The 20426-nt window shown below is 31.3% G+C and overlaps 3 protein-coding genes across 3 annotated transcripts in view; 2 read left to right on the forward strand and 1 right to left on the reverse strand.

Annotated features, from left to right (window-relative positions):
* Positions 1-301: 301 nt before the first annotated feature.
* On the reverse strand, positions 302-1806 carry LOC124537982 (WD repeat-containing protein 18). The gene has a single exon (XM_047114983.1). The coding sequence runs from the start codon at positions 1675-1677 to the stop codon at positions 316-318; it is 1362 nt and encodes a 453-aa protein (XP_046970939.1). The 5' UTR covers positions 1678-1806; the 3' UTR covers positions 302-315.
* Positions 1807-2401: 595 nt separating this feature from the next.
* The window catches only part of LOC124537784 (malignant T-cell-amplified sequence 1 homolog), a 42313-nt gene continuing 24288 nt past the window's right edge, over positions 2402-20426 (forward strand). Inside the window, exon 1 of the mRNA XM_047114684.1 lies at positions 2402-2553. Within this exon, the coding sequence (XP_046970640.1) occupies positions 2543-2553 (11 nt within the window). The 5' untranslated portion in view covers positions 2402-2542. The remainder of the gene's footprint in view (positions 2554-20426) is intronic.
* LOC124537783 (adiponectin receptor protein) lies at positions 3114-6292 on the forward strand. Its single transcript, XM_047114683.1, has one exon. It carries the CDS (start codon positions 3459-3461, stop codon positions 4617-4619), a length of 1161 nt encoding a protein of 386 aa, XP_046970639.1. The 5' UTR covers positions 3114-3458; the 3' UTR covers positions 4620-6292.

Consider the following 20426-nt stretch of genomic DNA (forward strand, 5'->3'; position numbering starts at 1 on the left):
AAAATATCCATATCATATAAATAACTTTAATATATTAAACTCTCTCATGAGTTGTAAAATAATTTTTTTGTGCATATTAGTTTCTATTTCAATTACTATAAATATAAATTCCGAATTTCTACAGAGTAAATTATCTTGATGATAAATGTATGAAATTAGAATTACCAATAAGTAACAAAGTTTTTAATTAATTAATTTCAATAAGGAGTACAATAATTTTTATACAAAAACATTCATATAAACATTTTGAAATAAAACCTTATGGAAATTTGGAAAACAATATATTTCAGATATACACAAATAAAACAATATTTATTACTTGAGATGGCTTTTATTTTTTTTCTTTTTATGCACAGTGATTTTCTTTTTTTCAAGTTCAATGGGTATTGTTTTCAAAGTATTTTGGATTGATAAAGCATATAAATTGGAATTAATCAATTTCATTTTTTCTAACTCTTCCTTGAGTTTGGTCTCATTTTGCTTTGACACAATATCCACTTCTGTGGCTGCAAAGCTATCATAATGTGTTGTATCTATACTCATATCACCACAAGTTGGCCAAAAATTGCTATCCTTTTTAACAAGCACTTCTATTTCAGATACATTTTCACTATTTTTCTCTAATGTTCTCTCTAAGCTGTGAAGCACAATTCCAGGTGTAAAGTCTTGTTTATAAATTGCATCATAATTAGTAGTGAAAAAAGCATTAGTAATGGGTCCTTTATGTCTTATTACTCTTACTGGCTGTCTGCTTCTTATATGCCATAATATTAATTGTTCATCATTAGATCCAGACATTAATATATCTCCGTTAAGTGAAATAGATAAGCAAGTAACTGCTTTTGTATGAGAAGAAAATATATTCATATTATCTCCATTGTTAACAAGCACATCTCTATTTCTAGGGGGATTTGTAAGACTACATTGAAATATTTTTCCTTCAGTTGTTCCAATAAATGCATTTAATTCTAGAACATCTAATACTATCGCTGACAATGGTTCATCAAATATTAAATTCAAAAGCATTTCACCGCAGGTCAAATCATAAACTTTGCAAGATCTGTCACTGGACACTGTAAACAAACGTCCATGCATGCCCGTTTTACTTATATACAAATCCGTTACTGGCAATGAGTGGTCGGAAAAGATATAAGCTGGATCATGTTGTCCTGCAATTGTCTGTGTCACAAGCTCTACTTCAGGATTTGCAGCCACCGTCGCCAATGACCATACCATTACCATTCCATCTTCGGCTGCTGATATAAAGAATCGACCATCACTTGTAAACTTTAGTAGGTTAACCTTTTGATAATGTCGATTTATGATTGTTAGAAGGCTGCCAGATGAAATTTGCCATAGATAAATTTTCTCTTCAATGCCAGCCACACAATAGGAACCGTCGGGAGTTACTGCAAAAGCACTAGCCTTGCCTGGTAGTATAAAACGCATTCCTTGTACCGTTTGTTGCGAGTTCAATGGCCACACATGAAGAACAGGCTTCGTTTTCTGAACTACGGCCAAGTAGTCGCTCCCAATAAACGAAAGAGTGTGATTTTCAGCAGTTCCACCGCCTTTGTAAGTCATTAAATTCGTACCGGTATGAGAATCCCAAATACTGCAGGTCCATAACGTATTATTCGAGTCACATGTAATTAATACTTCTAGTAAATTCGACATTGTTTTTAATAAAACTGAATAAGGCTTAGTATTAATTAATTTAAAGACATTACAATTAACAATTTATTATATAGAAATTTACCATGTGGGCTACAGTTGTCACAATTCAAAATATAGTTAATTTTTTTTTAAGTGTTCCCGTTATCAATTTAAGCAAACACGTTAGAAGATACAGCCTAATGTATAAAAGAAGACTTGAATAATTATTGTACGTCTGAAATATTAATTTAAAAGGGTTAAACAAGTAAAAATAAGTAAGAATAAAAGAAAAATATACAAAATAAGTTAAAAATACATAATATACAAAAATATTAAGAATTATTTAACAAAAACTGTACAATGACATTACTTAACTTATTAGAAAAACGACAAATAAATAAATAATTAAATTCTGAAATATTATTAGGCAACAATAAAAATTGTATTATATTACCGTTGATATTTTAAAGATTTATGATGTAAATAAGTTTTCAGGTTTAAAAAATCAATGGGATGCTTAAAGTTGTTGTTTTACATTTGAAGTTTAATTGTATTAGATAAGTAATTAAAATTCAATAACTGAACACAAACAAAAAAATAGTATAATAGTTTTTTAGTAAAAATACTGTATGATTATTTTTCGGGTAGTCTGTAACGTGCAGTGAAAAATAAGTGCAAATGAACTAAAACCTTTCGCATAAATTTTATCTGTGCTTCATTATTATTGGCTTATATATCTGCAAATGACAGAAAAGTAAAACCACAATTATCATTGGTCCAAATATTTTACTGTGTATTTTGACAATCTCAATCAAATTTGTAGTCTGTGATTATAAGCAACAGAAAAATTATTCCCAGTTATAATAGTGCATCAAAACTTTACATCATGTTTAAAAAGTAAGTACGAATTAATTTTACTATAAAAACCTTTGTAAAAATTTTTAGTCGTGTACATGAATCTTTTTTTAGGTTATACGGCTTTCCTTTGTCAAATAATTTATTGACGTAACTTTCATGGACCAATCAACGACTAGTGTGTATGTGACGTTGGTAGCAAGAGTGACGTCGACTTACTTTAGTGATGTCCCCGTTTTACTATATGACTTTAAAGTAACACCCATATTATAGGAAAATGTAATAATATAATTCAATAAACAATTACTAAAACCAAATAGTAATTGTAACTGAAATAATGGTATTGTTTTTAAAACACCAAAAATATCAATAAAAAGCATTTCATGATTTTATTCTGTACGTTACAAGTATTTAAATTTTTAAGTTCAGTTTTTGAGGGGCGATCTTCTTTATAGTGTGCGAATTCGTAAAAAATAACTGAACCTAATTATTGACTTCTGAAAATTCACAAATTCACTTCACTATAAACAATATAATTTCCTGTCATTTAGACTGAACAGCGATAAAAAATGTGACTTCGCTCTCGAATGAGCGAGATAGATATATATGGAAAATCAACATGGAGAATGGTTTCGGTCGACGATCCGACAGTAGTTTGCAGCTGTTCTAAATTGATTGTTGTTTGGTCAATAGCATTATATTACAACGTTTTATAAACTTATTATTTTTATATTCAGTGTTACGAATTTTTAACGTTACCTCGAATTGAAATATTGATGGAATTGTGAACAAAGGAGTAAAGTACATTCAGTGTTCCGTATAACCATTTCGTGACGTAACTGGATTTCTCTTGAAGCGCTAGTAACTGTACTTCTTCTGTAAGCGAAGGTCGTCTTTGCACGGATGGTTTACAAATTGGCATAATTGCGTAACGGTACGCGGACAAAATGTGGGAAGTTGACTCTGACACGGAGTCCCACAGTGCGTCGTCGGACGGGCTTCGACGGCGACAAGGATGGGACCCAGAGGCCGAGAGTTTAGCTTCTCAAATCGACGAACTCGACGAAGTACTCGCCGAAGAAGAAGAAGGATGCCCGTTACCTTCGACCCCCGAGGATCAACATCTGCTAGATGCGGAGATGGCTGAGGTATTGAAGGCTGGCGTTCTATCAGATGAAATTGATCTAGGTGCATTGGCGCACAACGCCGCAGAACAGGCAGAGGAATTCGTGCGTAAAGTTTGGGAAGCATCATGGAACGTATGTCACTTCAGACATCTGCCGCGTTGGCTGCAAGACAACGACTACCTGCATAAGGGACACAGGCCGCCACTACCATCTTTCAGTGCTTGCTTCGCTTCGATTTTCCGCATCCACACAGAAACTGGCAACATTTGGACCCACTTACTCGGTTGCGTGGCCTTCATCGGTGTCGCAATTTATTTCCTTACCCGCCCGTCTATTGAAATACAAATGCAAGAAAAGATGATTTTCGGAGTGTTTTTCATTGGAGCCATAGTATGCCTTGGATTTTCATTTGCATACCACACATTATACTGTCATTCCGAAATGGTTGGTAAGCTATTTTCTAAATTGGATTACTGTGGCATAGCTCTCCTAATAATGGGGTCATTTGTTCCTTGGCTTTATTACAGTTTTTACTGCCATTATAGACCGAAAATAATATACCTATCTGTAGTGGTCGTTTTAGGAATATTATCTATAATTGTATCACTTTGGGATAGATTCTCAGAGCCTCGCCTCCGTCCTTTGAGAGCAGGAGTGTTCATGGGTTTTGGTCTCTCTGGCGTTGTGCCCGCTATCCACTATGGTATAACTGAGGGTTGGTTCAGTCAAGTTAGTAAGGCATCTCTTGGTTGGTTAGTATTAATGGGTCTGCTATACATTCTTGGTGCAATGTTTTATGCTCTTAGAGTACCTGAACGTTGGTTCCCTGGAAAGTGTGACATTTGGTTCCAATCCCACCAAATATTCCATGTGCTGGTGATTGTGGCAGCTTTTGTCCATTACCATGGTATTAGTGAGCTAGCGTCGTACCGTGTCACTGTCGGGGAGTGCTCAATGCCTCCATCCTCAATTGCATTCTAGCCTCTCCCACTACCAAATGTGATAGTAGACCATAGATAATTCTAAGTAGGGTACAACTTTTAATAGTTTCATTGTATATTTTTTTAACAAATAAATCTAACACAATTTTCTAAGTTTTTTTTAGTAAAATCAGTATGTCGATTTATTGCATTGAGGCTGTTATTAATGTTTGAAACTAATAAAAGAAATAAAATTATTGCTTTCCGATGAGGTCTTGGAATTAGAATATGGCATTATTTATAATACAATTTTCTTTATTTATTTTAGTTTCTTTAGATTATATTTTTAGCAAATATTATTTGACAAATATCTTAGCATAGACACCTGCACTGAATACATTTGAATGTTCACTTATTTTCTTTACAAATTTCATATTTATTTACTTGGAATTAAGTTTTTAGAGTGTACTTAATTTTTGCACTAAGTCTTTGCTTTTGTGTATTATTAAACCATCATCTTTTCATTATTATCGTTGTCAATGTTCTTCCTCGATATTCTAGAAATATGCAATACAATGAATGCTTCAAGTGCAGGACTTTACTTAATACAGTTAGTAAGAATTACTTGTTTTTGGGTTTGATCACAACAAATAATAATTCATCAAATAGAATCTCAAATACCATGATAATTCGATTTAAATTAAGAACAAATGTGTAAACAAATTGTTTTTAATTACAATTTTTATGAAACATAAATGAATTTTGAAAATAAAAACACACCTATCTTTGATGTAAATTAATGTTACATTCCACTACAGTGAGTTACTATTTGACCAAGACTAGAATAAAAAAAATGTCTTTATCTGGTGAAGTAGTCATATAAAATACTTGTAACTATTTATTTCACAGTTACTAATCCTTTTTTTCATAAAAAATATGTATGTAAGGTAGTTTGAAAATAAAAAAAAAACATAAAAAATTTAACTACAATGATTATGTGGTCTGTATTAGTTTTAATAAAAGGTATATTCTAAATTGTTGTAAGTGTTCATAAATATAAATATTTTATGAGATTGAAAATGGAAAATATTTGTAAATAAATTAAAAAAAAAACACTGAGCTCTTAATTGATAAGTTCATTATTACTTTAGGTTATCAGGAAATACAAATCTTAGTGATAGGAAATAAGTTTGACTGTTCACTATATCTGAATAATGACATTTACTGTCATATAAACAGCATCTAAATCTTTGTGTGTATTTCATTGTTGTGACGTTATTCACATGGAGTGAATGGGCATCTTTATGAAAAATTTATTAAGTATACTGAGCTCAGGCTTTTGTAATCTTGCACATGTAATTTTTTAAAAAGGTATGGCCAATATGAATATTTTTCATTTATTTTACAATTCTGATACATTTTTTGCATATCAAAAGATTTAGAAAAAAATAGAGAAATGTATTATTCAGCAACGCAAGTCTGGATGACTGACGATGAAAGACAATATTTTTCGTAGATATATTTTAAAAAATAAAATTCAATTGGTAATGGAGAAAAGAGAATTTTGTTTTTGATAATTATTTTTAAAAACGATTTGTTGTTAGAATTAACTATAAAGTAAAAATATTTTTTAAGAAATTACTGCTTCTTCTTGTTTTTCATTATTTGTTAAAATTCCTAATTGTTTGTTTGATGGGATTATGATTATGCAATAAAGAAAATTTTGAAAAGAAATGATTTTATTTATTTAAAAATCTATAACATAAAAATTTTTAAAACTAGTCAGTCTCATTATGATTTGAGTTAACTCAAATGTTTCTACCATGTGTAAATAGTGTAAATAAATAACCTAAATGCTCAGTTTTTAAACGAGGACTAATCAAGTAAGCAGCATTTTATTGTGCCACTGTTGGGCAAAAATCTGGACTCCAGAGCAGACCGTTTGGAGGATTTTCCGCCAATCTTTTCGAATGCGTGAAACTCGATTATTTATGAATAATAATATATTGCTAATGTACCTATTGGCATTTGTAGACCTTTGTTTCATATCTTTATTCTCACCTTTATAAAATAATTGAAATAGTATTCACGGGTAGAAGGTTTTTTCTTCATATACTTAATATTATAATATTTTTCTTTGTTCTCGACACGACTTAAAATTATATGAAATCAAAAATATAATTACGAATGAAAACACTCGCAACGATTTTATAATTATTATTTTGACCTTGGTTATCATTTGATTATAATTAATAAATGTGAGCAAGTTACGGTAGACGTAAAACTTATTTTTTTTTTGTTTTACTTTGCTAGGATGCATCTTCGTTACATCAACATACAAATAACAACGTTTAGTTGTTTAATACTAAATTCATTTCCGAAAACGGTAGAAATGCTTTAAATCGATGTCAAATATGAAAATAATATTAAATAAGACAGTTTTATCTTACTTGTCTGAAATTAAGTAATTTTTGATAATATCAAGTAACTTTAAATTATTTCACCCATACTAAATCAAGACGACAACTCCTATATAGTACATAAGGTTTTGTTGCTTGAAAACATTTGTATAATACCTGCAAATTTTTAATTATTATTCTGTCTACTAGTGTCTTAGTTTACCTAAACCCATGTTCTGGCACTTGGTAATGGAATCTATTGATCGTAAACGACCTTGCCATCTGGTAAGGTGAAACAGAGGTTAACTGTACTAAGTAGTCATGAATCGTTTAATTATAATATCTACTAGGGTTTCATGTATTCTGCATATATGCCTTCATTAATTTTATTTGTATGGGTTTTCTATTTGTTTTGTTACAATTTACTTTATTTTTCGCTCGACTCGTCATTATACCGAGCTGACCGCTGACGTAATACAAGTCTTTTCTATGAGTACCTTCAAAAAGGTATACGTAATAGATACGTAAAGGCTATTCTTATGGGAGAAGGCGTAACGATACACAAATCTTAGATTAACATATTTAACGGGATTTGATAATAGCCATGATATGTCATAGAACACACACTCTTAAATATCAATTTCATTTATTTATCTTAGAAACATTTACTTACATAACTCTTATAAATAAAAATATACATGACCTAAAAACTTACAGAAATACAAAATAATTACAATAGAAAAAAGAAGTATTTATAAATAAAATACCAATGTATTTGATTACATTTTTACGTTATTAATTATTATAGGAACACTATTTCATATAAACGAAACATGTCAATTACCGAAAAAATGGTAAACACCGTTACATTAAATAATTAAAAAAAAAAAATATTAGAGATTAAAGCAAAAGTAAATACTTATTGTTGATCTTTCATAATAGCTTTAACTTAATGTAAAATCATTACAAAATGTTTAGTGTTAATGTTGTAAGTTTAGCGGTTTTAATCTAGTTAATACATGGCTGGGATCAATGAACATTAGTAGTCACAATTAACAAATGTAATTAAATCACTGTGACATAATTTATGTGATATTACACTGTTTACGGGATGAAGGACGTCATGTAATGAACTAGATAGGTATAGCTGTGTATATTCCGCAATTTAAGCAGATAAATTGAACTGTTCGTTTAAAAAATCGTTTTAGTATTTAGATTTGTTATAATGATTTTATTTTCATTCGGTGGAAAAGAGAAATGTATCATTATTCATTATATATGTATACCGTATATTCGTATTCATTCCAATGGCAAATATATTAGTTTGAGTTTATATTATGTTGTATCTTATTAAATTTGATATTAAAGACTTTCTTTTGAGTGTTTTGACCTATGTACGGAAGTCCTATCGCAATCCACACGATGTAAAAGGGATTTTTAAACACATACATATTTATAGCACATTTACATATGGCCGACATTACTTACAGTTTTTGATATAAACGTAGCCTATTCATAATACCGTAATAAGGAAATAATATTATGACACAAGGGGCCCGTTAAAGCCTAACTATTGAATATTTGCATATGGTAAGTTGAGAACATTTTGAACATAGAATATCAAAGGCAAAGTTAATGCCAATGTTTTTTAAGGATTTATAATTAGGACTATACAATTTGTTAATTTAAACATTTAAATTTCTATAAAGTTAGAGTAGGTACCTATGACTTAGGTACCTATGGCCCCTTAGTGGATAGGCCCGGTGTAGAATTTTCCATATAATCTCACTTGAATGGCCATAATTATAATTTTTATCGCAAGGTGTATTATTTACATCATAGGAATTTATTATAAACTGACTGGAAATAAGTTTTTATTTAGGCCACCACATGTCATGTTTCCATATGAGACCTCAATATATTAATAGCAAGACCCCGCGGTCGTTGACCTGCTTGTGTTTATATTACCAATTGTCATGGCGATCAGCTGTACGGAACAGAAATTCATGACAAGACCGCCACCTAGCGACGTATTACAACTAAGTGCATTGTATAGAAATAACCATTTATATGATGTGATATGTATGTTCCAACTCTCGTGATAATCTGTCGTAGAGTCTCGATATCTATTCATTCCAGACAAATATATAACAATATACATTTATATGCACATAGATGTACATTGTCATGTAGTCTTTTGTTTTAGTATGTAACTATACAGTTTGGTATGTATTTTGCAATTTCATACGTCTTGATATTATATACATTCATGTATTGCTTTCTTTACTTCAACTGGTTGCTAAACATAACGGACTGTAATTTCTGCAATGAAGTGTTTGTTATCATGATATACTTGTGTTTTAAAACTGGTTTTGTAATATGAGCGTGTGACATACATTTCGTTCTTATCGTAAATGCGGTTTTGTGGAAAGTTTATGAAAAGACTTCGGATTCTTTCGTTCATTTTCATAGTTTATTTACTGGAATATTAAAATTTTACTCCTTATAGCAATAAAGCTTATTGTGTGTTTATAGGTATTGTGAGTAATATTAGCTATTGCTTATATCCTCATCAAAACCAAAATCTTGTAAAAGCACTTATAAGTCGTCATTTAACAATCTATATTTACATAAGTAACCACCGGTTCAAAATGTAGATACTAGCGGGAAGAACCGGCGATAAACTCATTAGTAACTTAAGAATGTGATTTGAAATTGAACCCTCAACTGTGGAAACTATAAGTGATTATGTATTTCCGTCTCAAACTGGCTTATTTACCCTTCCAACTTTACAACAGCTTAAAGGGTAAGTAAGGCATGGATAAAATGCATTTTGGTAATTGGTGTCAGAACCATTGGCGAATAGCACGCAACCATACCAAGAATAACTTGCATAAACTTCTACCAATGGTAAGAATTGAGTAACAAAAATCTTTAATAGACAACGCATATTACTCGATAAATAACAAACCATATAATTAGGAATCGTTAACATTAACGAAGGACGTAGTCTACCAATTCGCTTGACGGGTATTTTCGGTAAACCACGTTACGTACACATATTAAACTAAAACTAGATACACTGGATTTCTTTAGGTTTTGATTTGAAGACTGTATTACAATATATAATGATATTAATATATAATAATTCTGCTCTAAAACCATTTAAAAAGGCAAGTGGCCTTTTGCATTGCAATTGTCTTAATTATGATTACCACGAATTACTAATTTACTTTCTCATTAAAGGGTACACATAATTTTTGGTGTTAATTTTAAATAACATTACTATCTATTATGTTTCAGAGATAACAAATGTTTCTATAGAATAACAATTATGATTATGTTATCTATAGAGATGATAATTAAGAACAGCGCCCTTACAGTGTTTTTGGGATCTCCGATGACTTACAAATAATATTTTAAAGATACTTCTAAGGGGCTTTACCAATGCTTGGTTTATCAATGCATGTCATGACTATCATAAGTGAAAATGCTCCCCAAACACGCGACTCCTGGGTATCTTTTGCACCCCCTGAACCCTGGATTTGAACGGGCCTGAGATAATACCAAACGTAAACAATATATTTGATTTTTTCAATACCTTTGTTTGAATATTAAGGTGTTAGGATTTAGAAATATGCTCAATTAAGTAATGAATAAAATAAATGTGTAGTCATTTGACAGTACGCCAGATCTATTTGAATCCCTTACATAAACCTCCCTTGTTAAATAAAGTAAAAAAGAAAATAAATAACGTCGGTTGAATCAGCTTGAAAGGCCATAAACTGACAAACCGCATAGATAGCGTAGCGTAGTAGATAAGGAAAGCTAGCGATAACGTCTGACTGTGTACGATAGGATATATATAAATGAGCTCTTCGTTGGTGGAAAATAGCCAAATATTTGAACCTTGAATCGTGAAGTTTTGATCGTTTATTAATGAAATATCAAGGTTAATCAATGTTCACTGCACTATCTGAGTTATACGTGATTTAAATATCTGAGTGGGTTCTAGTTTTAGGACGACGTATCTATTTTTATTAGGTATAGTTATTGCGATAAAAACGCGCAAATAATAAATAAATAAATAAATATGAGACAACATCACATACATTACTCTGATCCCAATGTAAGTAGCTGAAGCACTTGTGTTATGGAAATCAGAAGTAACGACGGTACCACAAACACCCAGACCCAAGACAACATAGAAAACTAATGGTATTCTACATCGACTCGGCCGGGAATCGAACCCGGGACCTCAGAGTGGCGTACCCATGAAAACCGGTGTTTTGTGTGTCACACCACTCGACTATGGAGGTCGTCGTAAATAAAAGGTTCATGACAAACAAAGTTATTATATTTGTTGTAATTGTGTTTTGACTTAGTACAAAATGTACCTATATTACAATTACTTAACATACAACAAAAAAACTAAGTTCATTTATTCTAGTAACACAAAAACACAAATATAGATCATTGTTAGTTTTACATTATCGAGTTAGGTATATCCAGGTCAACTATGTGTGATTGGTGTGCTCATAAAAAGCCTCATTAATTACAATAGTCAACAAATCTTATCCTCATAGATTTTCATTCAGTGATGGAGCTAATGTGTTTACAAGCAGCGTAAACACGATTAATAATAAATGTTTATTAATAATACTGTCTGTGAATTACGCAATGGTATAACTAAAATTGTCCGCTGTTTATTTGTGTAACTCTAATTCGATATAAATTATTGTTTTCATTTATGATTTCTGTCGATGTTCTATGAAGTTTCATCAGTTTTAAATGGTAATTAGCAGCCCTCGGCTCGTAGTTATTATTATTTACAGTGTAAACTCCATGTAACGTCACTCGATTTAACGGCAAACTCTCTAAAGCGTCGAAATCAATTGGTTTTAGTTGGTTTAGCTTGTATTCCATACAATGATACACTCTACATAGCATCACACCCACTCTCAATAACGACAACAATTGATAAATAAAAAGTACCTTTTTTTAATTTTAGCAATTTGAAATTGCTAAAATTAAAAAAAAAGCTGTGCATCTGTGTGCGTTCCTCTATCGCTTTATTATTCTAGCCCTCAATAAACTCGAATGTCGGCACCACGCATTAGGAACTTTCTAAGAAATTCGTTCATTTGTTTACAAATTGGGATTGCTTGCACGTGTAAACTGTGACCATGCCTAATAAGTAGGAGTCATGGATTACAACGTTATCATATGTATTCTACGATTGATGAGGTGGAAACAGAACTCGAGTTTGATAGCGACGACGACCTTCCTTTAAATGAGTGGATTCAGCAGGTCAACATGACAGGAAATACGGTAAATTTTTAAACATACAGCGAAGTAGACAACTACCTGCTTACAACGGCTTCACTCACAGACATAGGAATTTTGGATTCAGTGAGAAATGAGGTTCAAGAATAAAGAGATGAAGAAGATAAGACGGATGAGCTTGAGCCTCCACCGAGCGTTAAAGAAGTTCTGAAAGCAGCTAAATTATTGGAAAATTACTTCCTTTATATCAGATATAAATAAAATAATTAAAAATATACAACAAAATTACTGGTGCAGCAAAAGGCGTCAGACAAAAATAACAGAGTATACTAACAATAGACTAAAATAAACTTTTTTTTCAAATTCTGATTTTTCTTCTCTTCATTTAACGACCACTCTCTATAACGCCATAAAATGCGCAGTCCCTTCAGTGTCGTTATATAGAGTTTACACTGTATATTGACATAGTCATTAATTGCAAAAATATTTTTTAATTGTCTCTGGTCAAATATGAGATTAGTCAGTTAAAACAAACGAACACTTTATAACAATATCGTCTCAAGATGATAGGTCATGCTCGTTGCTGTTATAGCCGTTGTTGTTCTTGTGTATTTTAGGCCTATATCGACCCCAAAGACCGCGAGTCAGCACTAAAAATTCTTTAAGTCATAATGTCCCCACTAATAGCCAAGTTAGGAAATTGGGAGAGTTACACTCTCGTGTTCTAAAAGCAAGTAAAGGTATCAGTTCTCTACAAAATTTTCTGTCCAGTTGGGTTATCATGCAGAATAATAAGCGAACAATGAGAACATTTGTGCTTAAGGACATAAGTTTGGTCCTGTTCAGTTTTTTGTCTGTCACAATAAATTTTGCGAATATAAAAAACAGGATAAGCAAAATCTTAGAATCTAAATAAATGTTTTATTTTTTAACTTAAAGTTAAATGACGACGATATGTTACATTACGCTAACATTGTTGTGTAATCTATTCTAGATTTAAGAATAAGAGGTATTTTAATTCATGTTAATGTTACGTTTATATAGATTTATAAAATTAATATTCGGAGTTTCTTACAACAGTTATTCTGAAGTCTAGGTATTTTCTCTATCGACCACTGCCGATGTAGTAATTTACGTTTAAGTAAGTGCTTCTATATTTGAATAAATAATTATTCACATAAATAATTATGTTTTAAACACCCAAAGTCGATTATTTTTAACGCTCTAAAAGGCAGGTTATGTTAGGTTGACATGTGAATACTTAATGATGCAAAAAGCATACCTGAAACGAAAAACGCGTTCAGCGTTAATGGTAACGTTGTGTTGCATATAAAATATATTATATTCATTCTTATTAATTTATTAGGATCTACTTACTTATTTATTATATTAGTATCTTTTTTTCTTTTACCTTCTGTTTAAATTTAAAAAAAGACCGAAATTATATAATAGAAATTCAAAGGGCTTTCACTGACTTAACCCAGCATATAATAAGGAATACTATTATAATCTCTTACTTATATACTTATTTGTTAATGATTTTGTATTATACGCCTAGTAAATAAAAATATATATGTGTATAATATCGGTAACTGACGAAGGCGCCATGGGCTCTGCATAAATGAATCGGCATGCATATTCTTTCTTACATAAGTCATCTCACTCACACTTACAACTCGGATCACTCACACTAACGCATGTTACGGTTATTTATGGTTAAGGTGTGCGTCTTCGTGAGTGATCTCCTCACATGCGATGACATGTTAGTCATTTTCATTTATAAATATTAAAATGACGAGAGCATCTTAGAACTAGGTACTTTCAGCACGAGATGGAACGTTCTTAAATACCAACTTTCTCTGTAACTATGTTAACGGAACATCGACTTGCGATATTCCTTTCATTATTTTAACTAGGCAAAGATCTTCATAATGAGTGTATACTAGTTATATTGCTACAAGAATTTTATTACTTAGAAAGGAGTTTTTAATTAATACGTAATAAGGGTTTTCAAGATCCTTTAAGATTGTAGAACAAACATAAAAAGAAATTTTTACTTTGAAATTCCTGGTATTTCTCAACTATAATGTGCAGGATACCTTTCTTGGAATTGCTCTTTTTATTAAAGAAAACCGCATTAAAATCCGTTGTGTAGTTTAAAAGATCTAAGCGTACATATGGCCGGAAGCGACTATATTATTATTTATACGATGAAGATATTTTTTTAACAAATAAAAATCGCCGGTTCCAAAAGTAGATTCTATCGACGAGAATCGACAAGAAACTCAGTAGATATTTTTTTCCAACGCCGTAATTTTTCTGTAATTTTCCAATTACAGAGAACATCAGTCAAGAACAATTACTATATATCCTGCCTAGATATGAACAAATACTAAGTCCACAATTATATCCTTAATCTTGTTGATTGATTGATTTGAATGATTGATCTTTATCAGTACTTTGCCATGATGCTTTAATTTTTTAATTTTTATAGAAATAACTGTAAAATCTTTTACGGAAACGAATACCGAATAGGAATGCTGTGTCAAATTTGCGAAGTCGGAAACTAGGTGTTAATAGTTTAACGGTCCTCCTCATACAATTATTGACATCGTTTCTTTCGAAATGATCTATATTATTGTGAATATACATAATATCCATCATATTATTTGCGTAGCAACTGTAAGTATACCTACTCTATGAAAAATAATCCCGAAGGGAGTCTCGAGTTCCAAGTATATAAATAGACCTAACAGCCTTTTTTCTCACTATGAAAACAGTTTCAATATTCGCAACGTAACACCAAAGCAAAATACCGTAAAACATAATACTGAAATACAAAGAATTATACCAGAAGATGCACCGCGTTTCAGAGAAGGTCTTAGTATATAATATTATTATGTAAGTTGGTGCACTTCGCAGTCTCATCCGCTTCAAGTTTAGACTATATACAATAAATAAAATCATTACCATTTTCTTAGCCTACCTACCTCTTTCTTCAAAAATATATAACAAAAAAAAAATGTCCACAGAGGATGGTGGAAACAAATAGTCAACGTTATCACCTCCTAACAGGAATACGCATTAGCGGCCAATAATCTTTCATACTGTTTATTTTATGGCCTTGTATACGCATATTATGTATTATATGCGACATTGACTATAATAAAAATTCTTAGTGAGTGAATAAGGTATATTTGTTATATAATTTTTTATAGCAATTGTTAGGTAACGAAAAAATGAAATTTGTCTTAGTACCCTACATATAACATAAAATATTATGTAATGCTTTTGTTGCTGTGTTTATTTAATTTTATTAAGTGTTAAAAATTAAAATTAAATTGTATAATAATAAGTTTGATGTGCTAAATTTAATTAAATAATTTTGGTGGTTCGAGTAATGACGATATTATTTTAATAGCGTGATTGAATACCATACTTATAAATTTTAGTGTTCGTAGACACAGATCATATTGCAGATGATGATGATGATCATATTGCGGATTAAATAAGATGAAAATATTTGGAACATACATTTGTGCTATTATTTACAACATATAACATTTTTTTTTATTAGCACTAAAGCTTGTCAATCGGTGGTAAACACAACAAAATCGATTTAAACAGAGAAAATGATGGTAAACAGATTTATTTTTTGTTACTAAGATATCCGAACGCACAAAACGTATAGGTATGTTCAAAACAAAGAACTTTCGCTTTTATAACAATTTTGTAAAATAGATGTGTTTCTTATGACGTAATCACACACACACACACACACATTATAAATATGTATGTCATATTGTAATTTTGTCATATCTAATGCATTATAAAATATATTCGTTAAATTGCATTGTTCCTACAAATTTATAGAGCGTATTTCCATTTGGCACGATGTTGAAAAATCACTTCCCATATTTCTGTCAGCGTTTTGTAATTAGGAATTCAACGATTTTGCATAAATTTACGTATAAATAATAGCCCAAGCTATCATCGTATCACGCTTTTGATGAAATTGGTTTGATTTGATTTTCGTTTTGTCTAGTATATAATATGGTATGGTTCCATATGTTGATTTATTTATTCACGAATACGTGTCAGATATATGTAGATTACATTCTAGTGTATTGAATTTCTATTAAAACTTTAATGACTTATATATGAAGATAAATAATTGATAATGTTAATGTAATACAGCCGAGTTAATGTATTGATCGCACTCGGTTTCAAGGTCGTTTGTCTGATATCATTTAAATAAATTAATTAATTGATGTTTATATTTCTTTGAATCCAGTTGTCGTTTTTGAAGGTATTTTAAACTATGCCTCTTTTTTATGGGTTAGGTTACGATGGGCGAATCGGCTCTGGATAAGTGTTCACCACCGCCCATATTCATTGGCGCTATAAGAAATATTATTTAGCCTAGAGTAACACTAGCCTTCACGGTGTTATGTCATATGATGTCATCATTAATTATATCACAATTTTATTACATAGAATTATTAAAGTCGAAACTATTTATTTTACATTATCATATATTATATTGTTATTGTAATTATATTTTTTATAATTTATTAAATTTTTATTATTTTATGTGACATAATATTTAGGACTGGCAAAATGGTAAATTTATATCCGTCGCAAAAAAAAATGAAATTATTGCGAGGGATTGAAAATATATCGAAAGGCTTGAATTTATTTTGTTATCTTCCGAATTTATACTATCTTATGTTCTTTGTCCTTGTAAAGGCTATTCCAATCGATATAGAAATACAGTGTAAACTCTATATAACGACACTGAAGGGACTGTGCATTTTATGGCGTTATAAAGAGTGGTCGTTAAATGAAGAGAAGAAAAATCAGAATTCGAAAAAAAAGTTTATTTTAGTCTATTGTTAGTAGTTATGTACAAAAAATATATATATCTTATTTGAACGCTATTGCGTATACTCTGATATTTTTGTCTGACGCCTTTTGCTGCACGACCAATTTTGTTGTATATTTTTAATTTTTTTATTTATATCTTATATAAAGGAAGTAATTTAGCTGCTTTCAGAACTTCTTTAACGCTTGGCGGAGGCTCAAAGCTCATCCGTCTCATCTTCTTCATCTCTTTATTCTTGAACCTCAGTTTTTTCTCACTGAATCCAAAATTTCTATGTCTGTGAGTGAAGCCGTTGTAAGCAGGCAGTTGTCTACTTCGATGTAGGTTTGAAAATTTACCGTATTTCCTGCCATGTTGACCTGCTGAATCCATTCAGTTAATGGAAGGTCGTCGTCGCTATCAAACTCAAGTTCTGTTTCCACCTCATCAATCGTAGTCGTATACTTATTAGGCATGGTCACAGTCTACACGTGCAAGCAATCCCAATTTGTAAACAAATTAACGAATTTCTTAGAAAGTTCCTAATGCGTGGTGCCGACATTCGAGTTTATTGAGGGCTAGAATAATAAAGCGACAAAAGAACGTACACAGATGCGCAGTTTTTTCTAATTTTAGCAACTTAAAAGAAAAAAAAATAATTTTTATATCTTAATTTTTGTCGTTATTGAGAGTGGGTGTGATGCTATGTAGAGTGTATCATTGTATGGAATACAAGCTAAACCAACTAAAACCAATTGATTTCGACGCTTTAGAGAGTTTGCCGTTAAATCGAGTGACGTTACATGGAGTTTACACTGTAAATATAATTAAACCTTAGATGTACAGCATTTTTTCGCAAATCCACAGTGAATATCATTGATTAATCAAGCTCTCGACCAATCAGTCGCCTCAATGTGCTGTCAAATAATATTTATCTGGCTTTTCTCATCTTATGATTGGAATAGAGTATATTTATGCTCACTCACCCTTCAAAGCGGAACACAATAATACTAAGTATTTCTGTTTGACGATTCAATATCTGTTGAGTAGATGTTACCTAACCAGACGGGCTTGCACATAGCCCTACCGGCTACCGCAAATTAATAAGCTATGCGCATTTCGTAACATACTTTACATATTGGAAAGAATATTCAGAAATGTTTTTAGTCTCATATTCGGTCTGGAAAACACTGATTCTAAAACTGTTTCAAATATATTTGCTAACTAAATGTTAGCAAAATTGCTTCTTCTGTATATAAATTACTATTATACCTACAATAACAGCAAATAAGATAGATTATGTCTGCACGTTTGCTTAGTCGATTTCTTTCGGATGGAATCGTTTCGACATTATTGACGGTAGTTACCATTGCAAAATTTTAAACAAACTTGTTATGGCTAGATGTGTCTTTCGTTTTGTTTTATTGTAAATTTATATGAAACGTAGAGATTTAAAATAAAATTTATGGAAAATGTTATTGTTTCACACAATTGGTGAGGTAGTAATACCATCAAACGAATATACCAAGTCCTCATCAGCTTACTCCACTTTTAAAATTATGTTATATACCAAGGGTTTTTGAAAAGGATAAGCCTTGTCAGTCAGTATTGTCAATGTCCATAGTCGGTGGTAGTCACTTTCCATCACGTGAGCTTCCTGCTCGTCTGCCATATATCATAAAAAAGAACATATATTGCTAATCCAAGTTTTCTACTTTTATTGCTCATCAGTTAGATACGGTTAATGTTTTTGGATGGATTCGAGATTTCTAATCATTTGTCAAAACACAGATAGAAAACGGTGAAAATTTGTATATGTATATACCATTAAATAATTTAATTTAATGTAGCTATATTAACGTTTCAATAAAAGGCGCCTTACTCGAACAGAACATTTATATTATTTTAATAAACGAGCCAATTTCAAGTTTGCAAAGCAAAGCATTACTATACCAATGTTTTTGTAAAGTAGTTTATTTGGATAAGAAGCGATAAGAGGCGATAAACAGGGTGCTTATCTAGGACATTTTAATGCGGATGCAGCGTATTGTAACAAACTGATGAAACGATATTCGTTAAAAAACTACATTGACATTTGAAAACAGTATATTCGTCGTTTTTCTTGCCGATTTCCACCATACAGTTAACTACGAAAGAGGTATCATAAGGTACAAAATACAAATGTCTTGAAAAACGTAGGTGCGTAGGTATTCTATTATCTGACTCTGATAATTATCAGAGTTCCGATTATAATCGGCAAGCCAATGTGGATGAAAAGACTTTAGGGGATCAAAGGCCGTAGGGATTAAAGTATTCCACTATGTTTTTGCGCATTAAGTTTTCTTGTATGCTATTTGTGTACGTTAATCTCCTTTGTGACTGGCCTTCGTGTCTCAACCATAAACATATCTAATACCGTGAAAATAATGAGTTATTATCAGTCAGAACCTAATTGTAATGTAATTATTGCAGCTAATGCCCGTTGCTTGGCTTTGTACAAATTACAGACACAATACTCTTCAGCTATACCGTTCATTCATTTTTAAGCAGATTGCAGTTTACAAGTTTACTTATATTGTTATGTTTAAGTAAATAATTCTAGTTTATATACTCTGTGACTAGCATTTTACCATTACAATTCCTTGTCATACATAATTGAGGAAAATCCAGTTATATCTATATCTTCGTTACCCTATAAGCGTTCATTGACGTAAGTCGGTACAGTAACGGTTTCGCCTTACGTGCCGTCGGTTTGTCTACTCGATAACGTTTTGTAAGGATTCTCGAAGTTTCTTTTTACAGTACTTTCTAGACGAGCTAATGCCAACTTGTAATTTGAAAATAGAATGTCTCAATTTCAACGACGTTACAATGTAGGATTAGTATACTAGTTGCTGGAAAATTTAAACGCTGTTTACTTATGATTTTCTTGTAAGAAAAACAATATACCATACATTTTTAAGAGTACCACAGACAATCCTAAACAGTTTGACTTTTAGAAACAAATGAAGATCGTGATTATTGTATTTCGGTACGAATGAGTGAGCCAGTGTAATATAGAACTAACCTCAATGTATGGTCCGATTTGCATTGTTAAATAATAGGTATACTATCAAAAACGTGATATTTACACTCATTGTGGTTAGCTGAAATAGATTGTAGGTCAAGCCCTCTTAATCGAACTTATCTTGATTATTTAAGCTCCCGGCCAGAGCACTTAAACTCCAATCAAGAAAATAATTAAATTTGGATCGGGGGATTATCCTGCCATTTGGAAAAGAGTAAAAGTGGTTTTTTATGACAGTAAATGTCTAGCACT

Source organism: Vanessa cardui, chromosome 19, assembly GCF_905220365.1.
Source record: "Vanessa cardui chromosome 19, ilVanCard2.1, whole genome shotgun sequence".
NCBI classification, from domain to species: domain Eukaryota; kingdom Metazoa; phylum Arthropoda; class Insecta; order Lepidoptera; family Nymphalidae; genus Vanessa; species Vanessa cardui.